Consider the following 9,582-nt stretch of genomic DNA (forward strand, 5'->3'; position numbering starts at 1 on the left):
GACACACAGGTGAGGGCGGAGCTATGAGGGGGCGGGTCAGGGGCGGGGTCAGGGTGGGGCGAGACCTGGGTAGACGGCCGAAATCTGGCCTGGCGGGGCGTGGTGGGGGCGTGGTCGGGGCGGGTCCAGGGGGCGGGGCGGAGCCGGCTCCCGTCCTTTAAAAGGGCTGGAGCGTGGCGGGGTCCACCGCAGAGAGGGGCTCGCGGTGGCCGGCGGCCGTCATGTCTCTCTCGCGCCCCGAGTGGCCTGCGGGGCCTGCCCGGCCTGTCACCTCAGAACGGCCTCCTGAGGACCCCGCTGCGGCGTCCCCCAGCAGCCAGCGGCCCGGTCCGGAGGAGGCTGCCGGCGGCGGCGGCGTCTCTGAGGCGGGATGGCCGCTGCTGGTGGTGCCTCGCTTGTCTGAGGTAGAAAAGGCCTGGGAGTGGTCGCCCAGACCCTTCGCGGCGTTCCTCGTTCCAAAGAACCCTCCGGGGAGCTCGGCCAGGGGGAGGCGGCGGTGTGGCCTGGGGTGGCAGGACGGAACGTTCCAGACGCAGAGCGGTTGGCGGTCTGGAAGCTCAGGAAGAGTAGCTTGTTCGAGGGCTCCAGGAAGGTCTCCTGGACCAGGGCTGCAGGGCAGGGAGGCTCTGGGGGTGCTTCGTGGTGGCCGAGCCGAAGCGAGTCACTTTCCGACCGACACCTCCTCCATGCCCCGGGTCCAAAGTGTCAAACACGAGCCCGAAGAACTCCCTGTCCGAGGGGAGGACACTCTTCTGAAAGAAAAGAATTCTGTGAGACAGCCAGGAAACCCACTTCCAGATGTTACAGTTTCTGAGGAAACTAAGTCAACATTACATGACACTAAGGGCAGACGTAAAGTGGACAGTGTCGTAACCCCAGAGAAAAAAGAAAACAGCGTTTCATCATCTACGCTAAAAATACCAAAATTTCAAAACCAGGCCTGCTTGGAAAGCGCCAAACCTAGCTCTTTTAGAGATAACATCACAATAATTTACCCCGAGTTTCCAAGGGATTTAAATAGCAACATGTCCTTTGTCTATTTAAAGGAAATAGCAAAGAAAAAGAATGACAAAACTGAGGCATATGTTAGGGATTTCACAACCATTTGCTGGTCCCAAAATAGACCTGATGCTAAGAAACAAAAGTTACAGGATGATAAAAAAAATGTATGTGTGGAAAACTGTTTTTCTGAGTATTATGAAAGTCACCACCAGTCACTCACTGTTGAAGGGAAAATAGACTCGATCGATTTAAACTACTATCACCACAGTAGTATTGAGTGTGATGTAAGAGACTCTGAAAAGAATTTCACTCTAACAGTAGATGTGAATAGGGAGGGAACAGAAAGGACTCTAGACTCTTACATACCTACCAGACAAGAAGGATTTCAAAGCTGGGACTATAACAGATCTGTTTTGAAAAGGAAGAGAGGAAATGATTGGATATTGAACAATTTTAGGATTATCTGTGAAACTATGAAAAAAGTTGGAGAAATTTTGAGTTTGGCAAAGTTGCTAGAGACTGACCTTTTAAACAAGGGAGATTATCACAATGCAAAAGTCAGGGATGTACATGAACAACACTCAAAGACGCTGATGGTAGGAACTGTGGGTAATTCCCCCAATTTTATAGAGGTTGTTTGGTTTAATGGTGAAGGCAAAAATGCCAATATACTACAGCTGAGGTACTATACTATACAAAAATACATTTCCAAAAATAAAGACAATAATACTTTAACCTGCCATCAGACCCCTCACTTCATTTTTAAGTTCGTATTTGAAGATGTCTTTAATGTTAGGCAATTGGGCACATTGTTAAGCCAAAATACAATGCACAGTGACCAGATGAATGCTATGGCGATAACTCAGGAGCTCAGCTTGGAGAACTTGTTAGGTGAAATAGAATGGAAAATATATGGTTTTATTCTGAAGAAGGATGTAAAGGCCACAGAAAGTTCAAGGAGTTGCCAAGCTCATAAAGCTATCGACATAGAGAAGGAAGAGGATAGCTCTCCTCCAATTGACAGAGTGTCTTTAGTGCAGTTAGCTTCACGAGTGAGTAAGAATGTAAATGTGGAAGAAACTGAATCTGCTAATCAAAATAATGGAACTAAAACAAAAGAGGATGGAGGTATTTTGCAAGAAAGCGAGTTAGCTAATTCAAAGCATTTTCATCCAGAGAATGACTCTACATTATATGCTGATCATCAGTTTGAAAGTGATTCAAGTAGAGAGAACAATGAATGTTTTCAGGGCTTAACTGCTCAATGTTTATCAACAGAAACTCTGCCAACAGCAGAAGATTTCGAGATGAAGAGTAAATTTGATTTAGTACTTGAAGAGCTTCGTATGTTTCATGAAATTAGTAAGGAAAATGAAATTCCAAGTACAGCGGAAACAAACATTAGGAAAGAAAATTACTTTGGAGAAAGTAATGATATTAAGGAGGCAAGAATGGAGATAGAAAAAGATTTGGAAATGGTTGAAACCAATAAAAGAAATGCATCTTCTTTGCCACTCGATTTGAAAGCAGACCCCAACAAACATAAAAGGCACCAAGGTTTATTTAATTGGAAAACAATACCTACTCATGGAGGACAGGTAGTTCCCAATGCGTATTGTCCAAGATCAGAGGAAGAACTCCTCCATTCTACTTCTGAGGAAGGTATGCCATGTATTTTTAAATTTCTTACTCATGATAAAAAATTAGTGTTTTTTTTCCTGTGTAAGGAAAATATATAATTTTTGGCAACAAGTAACATAGAAGAGACTGTTCATGAGTGTATACTATTTCCCACAGAGATCTATTAAAATGTTAGATAATAATCTGAAGTTGAAGAAAACAAGTTATTTAAATTTTAAGAGAAGCTCCAGAGTCTTATTTAATTTTTCTAAATATTAGTAGCCAATCAAAGGTAGTATTTATGAAAACACACTTTGTCAATATTGTTAACATTTGTAGACCAAAGTTACTTTCTCTAGGAAGGGTTTTAACCAGCTAGTCATTGGAATGACATAAAAGTTAGCTTGGGCTATACAAATATGTTAATGTTTATTTTCAGATTATAAGAAACCCTTCCCTAGAAGTCCTGCGTTTTTTCCTGATGAATGTAAAATAGAAAAGTGCAATTATTTATTGAAGGGAGGTAAGATCTTCTGTTATTTTCTAGAGTTTTAAGATGGCTGACATTGTTTTAGCATGATGAAAATACTTTGGTTGGTAGAAAACAAATACAAAATTTTATACCTTGAAAAATACCAATGTTACTAATTTCTTTTTTTTTTTTTTTTTTTTGGTTTTTTCGAGACAGGGTTTCTCTGTGTAGTTTTGCACCTTTCCTGGAGCTAACTTGGTAGCCCAGGCTGGCCTCGAACTCACAGGGATCCGCCTGGCTCTGCCTCCCGAGTGCTGGGATTAAAGGCGTGCGCCACCACCGCCCGGCCAATGTTACTAATTTCAATAGGTGGAAACTGGCTAAATATTAGAATAATGCTGGAAATGCCTTCTGCATAATATGCTCAAGTATTTTCAGTAAGGTATGACAATAATCTAAGTGATAAGGCATGTGTTTTAAATGTGTGATTTATCATGTATGTACTATTAATTGGCAAAATACCAAACTAAAGAGAATCCATCCCAGTTGGATCCCCATTCTTGAAATGTCACTCCCATTTATGCTTTATACCATTCATTCCCATCCTGTGGGTTGCGACTCCTTTGGGGTTTGAATGGACCCTTTTACAGGGGTTCCATATAAGATATCCTGCATATAAGATATTTACATTATGATTCATAGCAGTAACAAAATTACAGTTATGAAGTAGCAATGAAAATAATTTTGTGGTTGGAGGTCTCCACAACATGAGGAACTGTATTGAGGGGTTACAGCATTAGGAAGGTTGAGGACCACTCCTCCATATTTTATTCCTTTATGGATATTCTAATGTGGATATTTTATAAATATAAACAGTTTACTAATACTGATCTGGGTGTGGTGGATCATACCTTGATCTGAGCACTAGAGAGACATTGACAGGAGACTCTGGTACAGGTTTGAGGCCAGAACCCAAATACACTAGCAATTACTTATTACTTTTAGGTGATAACATGATTTTTGAGTAGGACTATTATACATTTATTTTTAATTGCTTTTAAAGAAAACAACCAAAGAAAAATTAAACAATTGCCAATAACCCTTCCATAAGAAATTTTCAGTATCAGAACAAAGCAAAAATAAGTCTAGTATTTTTTCTAACTTGTACCAGTGGGTAGAGATAAGGATAGGATTGAAATTAGGGAACAAGGTGAAGTTAGTCTTGTGATATATTTGTGTAACAATATCAAATCCAAAAAGGCTATATTGCAAGGAAAATATATTTATTCAAGTGTCTTCAGTGAGCCACCATTTCTCATATATATTTACATGGCTTTTCATCACCATAAGGATGCTATCCAGCACCTTCATTTTGTCTTTCCTTTTACCTCAATCTCTGATGAATTAACTTTAGAAATTAACTGATGCCTTTGGAAGATCAGGAGTAAAAAGCAGTCTCTTCTCCCCTGGAATCACGTGATCACTGGGGGACTGATAATCCATGAATCTAAAGAGTTAGGCTGGACCAGATGGAGTCTCCTTATTCCTTGAAATACAGGGAACAATTGGATTTAGGAATCTAATTTGATGTAGACTAGAAGGAGTTGAGGAACACAGATCCACATTGTCAGCACGTTATGTGGCAGATATTTTATATGTTGTTTAGGCCAGTGTTGCTCTGACCTTAATGTGCGTATGAATCTTCTGAAATCCTGGTATAGTATTCTGTTTCCACTGGAGTCAAGCTCTGAGATTCTGCATTTTGAACAGTCTCCTAGAAGACGCAGATGCAGGTGTTGTTAGGCTGCTGACCACACCCTGTGTAGCCTTGGCTGTCCTGGAACTCACTCTGTAGACCATGCTGTCCTGGAACTCAGAGAGAGTTTCATCAGTCTCTGACTCCTGAGTGTTGGAATTAAAGGGGTGTGCCACCATGCCCTAATCCTGACATGTTTTTTTTTTTGGGGGGGGGGAGGTGTGTGTTCAAGACATGATTTATCTCTGTCGCCCTGGCTACCCTGGAACTCACTCTGTAGACCAGGCTAGCCTTGAAACACATAGATCCACCTGCCTCTGCCTCTTGAGTGCTGGGATTAAAGGCATGCACTACCACCACCCAGCTTTATGACATGTTTTTAGATACTGACTTTTAAGGACAATTTCTCACAGTTTGCTGGAATGTTTATATTCATTTAAAAATGTGAACAATAAATTAATCAAGCATATAACAATAAGAAAAAAATCATTTTTTTCTTTAAAGGAATATATTATCAACAATATAGCTTAATGAATTGGTCATTATTTTACAAAAGACCTACTACTGATAGAAATTAGTGTAGCAATTTCCTATCCATTGTAAAATTACCATAAGGCACTGTTATATTAAGTGTAAAAAAGGAAAGGCGTATTCTAAAAAAGAAATATATGACTAATTTTGTCTTTGTTCTGAAATAATCTTTTAATGAAAAACTTCATTTTATAAAAAATTCCAAAAACTGTCTAATATATAACTAAATGTAACATATCAGCATGATCCAATAATTTTGTCTGATTTGGGCATTCCCTTAAATTTAAAAGCTTTATAAAAAACTAATAATATTTTTGATCATCATTAAATTTATAATTTTAATGGTAAGTATCAAAGTGGATTTACAGCTTTTGGAGGGTTAATGTTATTGATATGTAGTTAAATTTGGAATCTGTTTCATCAGTGTTACCATAGATATATTCGATTTGCTCAACTTTGAAATCATGGTGTTTAGTTTTTGATAGATTTAACAAAATGGGTTTAACAAAATGTCATCAATGGGTTGATGACAGTGTTTTTAGTATACTATAGTATTAAAGTCATACTAATTCACTAAAGCCCAATTTATATTTGAGTCTTACAAATGTACTTTATAGTTTTTATGGGGAAAAAAATCTTAAGGGTAATGCAACATATCTACCTGTCTAAGTTAACTGATCTAAGGAGAAATACAGCTCTGTGAAATATTCGAATTTCTTGGAAAGTGATGTAGTGTGAAGTTAAATAAAACTAAAAGTCAGAGTAATCCATAGCTGTAATTATACTTGCATTCTTTTTTTTTTTTTTTTTTTTTTTTTTTTGGTTTTTCAAGACAGGGTTTCTCTGTGTAGCTTTGCACCTTTCCTGGAACTCACTTTGTAGCCCAGGCTGGCCTCGAACTCACAGAGATCCGCCTGCCTCTGCCTCCCGAGTGCTGGGATTAAAGGCGTGTACCACCACTGCCCAGCTTATACTTGTATTCTATTAAACAATAATCTCTATTAGAAAACAAATATAACCATTAACAACATGGCAGACTTGCTTAGCTTCTAGTTGAAAAATGACATGCATAAAGTACAGTATCAAGTTGGCTTAATTTTTAATTAGTTTTTTTTGGTTTATTGTTCTTATGTCAGAGTCCCTGACTGGAATACTGATCTTAGGTGACAGGTTTCCTACTCTTCCTGTACTTACCTTTCCAGACTTTAGAACTGAATATAATAGGACTAAGTACTATAATGCACTTAGAGTGGTTGGTGTGTACATCTCTAGCGAATGTGGTTAGTGTCATGATTAGAATATGGACTTTTAAGCATATTGGTAATTTTTGCTTCTTTCTGTAAATTATATTGTCATCTTTGCAGGCAGCCATTTCTCACATGGCATTTCCAGAGTGCAGCCTCTTAAGACGTGCAGCCGCCCAATTAGAGTCGGCTTGTCCAGAAGAGCTAGGCTGAAACAACTCCATCCTTATCTGAAATGAATGGGTGGTGAGGACTTAGAAGAAGCTTCTGGACTTTAATGGTTCAGCATGTCTAGGAATGCTTTATTTCTTGCTTTGTATAAGTATTTTCTTTCATCTTGGAGATTTTGTGCTTTCTTTATAGAGTGTAGAGAGGTTCTTTTGTGTATAGATTATTTTATTACCATTAAAAGAAAACTTTTCACTGATGTTTTCATGTCATATGATCAATATACACATTAAAGTATTTTCATGATCTTATAAACCATTTCAACTTCTTAGTTTTCATGACATGTGTGCAATACTTTTATAGAGAAAAATCTATAACTTCTACTATTTTTTGAAAAGCTCTGTGGCTTATAAAAAGGTAATGAGCCACTGGTTTAAACTGCTCTACACTTTGTCAGGTATATAGGATCTTGCCTTAAAGAGCCTTCCTCCTTCTCTTCCTCCCTCCCTCCCTCCCTCCCTCCCTCCCTTCCTCCCTCCCTCCCTCTCTCCCTCCCTCTCTCCCTCCCTTCTTCCTTCCTTCAGATAGGATATCTTATAGCTCAGGCTGTTATCAAATTCCCTATGAAGCTGCTGCTGCTGACCTTGAACTGTTGACTCTCTTGCCTTGTGCTGTAGCTTCCTTTTTGTCCTTGAGATTTGTAGAGAAATACAGAATATACATATTTTAAACTAATTATCAATAGAATAAAGCATAATTAAAAATACTAGACAAATAAATAATATTGACATACTTAGGAAAAAATTAAGGAAAGAAAGAAGTATCAAGAAAATGTAAGAACAGCAAAGAAGGTCAGGGTTACCTCACTCAGTATATTTTGCAATTACATCCAAAAGTAAGCCTAAATGCACCAATTCACAATACAAATATGGCTGCATTAAATGATCACCAGTAAGTGTTTTTTAGACCCACTAAATTCCAGCCTCAACTTTGGCTCTACTCATTAAGTTCCATCCTCCACCAAACACTTTCCAACTCCAACATCCTGCTGTAATCCCTCCTCTCCCTCTCTGCTGGAGAATTTAGCAGCTAACGCCCTGAGTTAGGCCTTGCTAAAATAAAAGCTTTGTCTTTTAAAGGATTATGTTTTGTCTGAATGTCTTGTCTGTGCACCAAGTACATACAGTGCCTTTGAAGACTAGAAGAGGGAGTCAAATCCCCTGGAACTGGAGTTCCAGACCATTGTGAACTGCCATGTAGGTGCTAGGAATTTAACTTGGGTCCTCTAGAAAAGCAGCCAGTGCTGTTAACTGGCAAGTCATCTCACTAGTCCCAGAATGCAAGCATTTGAAAGCAAGATTGCCTACCCCCTGAAATATATCAAAGGGGCTTAAAACTGTATCTGTGTCCAGTAAACATTCCTATTATTTGAGTGTAAATGAATGAAATTCTTCTCTTGTTGTGTAAAATATATGTCATTTAACATTCTTTTTCTTTTGTTAACTGAAGATTGCATTTTATGTTGTTATGTTGTTGGTATTTTTAGGTGCTATGACGTGATCTTTGAAGCACTATATATACATTGTAGGAGAGTTAAATCTAGCTAAATTAGCATATGCTTTACTACACAGTTATTTTTCTGGAGAAAACAATTGACATTCACTCTAAGCATTCTTAAAAGGTTTTGACCTTGGGCAAATCCTCCTATCTTAAAAGGGAATAATAATATCCCATTGGATGATTGTAAGAATTGTGCTTGCTAATGCTTATGGACTTGGAATAGCTCGGATACAGAGTTAGTGCTTAACCATAAATATTTGTTGATACATAGTAACAACTACTCAATAACGGATGTTTAGAATACTTGCCTCCTGTTTCTCTTTTCTCTTGCTCCTCCTTCATGCCTCGTCTCTATTTACTTAGTGTTTGAGACACAATCTTACTGTGTAGCCCAGACTGGCCTCAAATTTGCTTTTGTCTCTCAAATTTTGGGATTACAGTGTGTGCCACTGTGACCAACTTCTGAGAAATTTCTCTAATTATGCAGACATTATATATTTTCATTTACATAGACATATACTACTTCAAGGCAGTTTGCACTACTAAAATGCCTGTTTTGGATTAGAGGAAATATATATATCTATATATATATCACACACATATATAATGTGGTGTATATATATATATACATACATATATAATATACATATACACACATATACATGGTGGACACTAAGTTATACTATACCCACTGTGTTAGGAAACACCATCATTTGAAGCTATTTTTGCTAGACAGACTCCAGTTCTTTTTCAAGGCACAGCATGTGCTGTAGAAGAGCATTTGGAAGAAATACTCACTGAGCTCTTTCACCTGCGTAGTCTCAGGGTAAAAGAATAAGCTCACAGCCTATGCTCCCTGCTATTAGCTCTTTATAATTTGGGGATAATCTAAACAAAATTCTATGTATTCCTGAATTCCAGGCTTCCTTCTTTGTTACTCTGGTGTCTATCAGGAACCCCAAACATGTCACAATCCAGGAGAAGCACCTGCTGTTTTCCCTAAAAGGCCCCCCTTCATATACTTCTCATTTCAGGAAGGAGGAACTCCATTAAGTCGCTCAGGACAGAAAACTGGGAGTTATCATTGACATCTCCCCACCCCTAAGCCCCAGTGACCTAGCAGTGTGGCTTCCCTTGCCTGACTAACTGCAATAGAATTGAGTTCCTATTTATGGAGTTTCTTGCCTCAGTCCTCATGTCTATCTTTTCTGAACATAGTATCCAGAAAG

The 9,582-nt window shown here is 38.7% G+C and overlaps 1 protein-coding gene across 1 annotated transcript; it reads left to right on the top strand.

The window, feature by feature from the left end:
* Positions 1–202: 202 nt before the first annotated feature.
* Positions 203–7,092, top strand: Rad51ap2 (RAD51 associated protein 2). The gene is made up of 3 exons (XM_028867612.2): positions 203–2,664; positions 3,062–3,145; positions 6,746–7,092. The coding sequence occupies exons 1-3, from the start codon at positions 222–224 to the stop codon at positions 6,862–6,864; spliced, it is 2,646 nt and encodes an 881-aa protein (XP_028723445.1). The 5' UTR covers positions 203–221; the 3' UTR covers positions 6,865–7,092.
* Positions 7,093–9,582: the final 2,490 nt, after the last annotated feature.

This window comes from Peromyscus leucopus, chromosome 22, assembly GCF_004664715.2.
Source record: "Peromyscus leucopus breed LL Stock chromosome 22, UCI_PerLeu_2.1, whole genome shotgun sequence".
NCBI lineage: Eukaryota > Metazoa > Chordata > Mammalia > Rodentia > Cricetidae > Peromyscus > Peromyscus leucopus.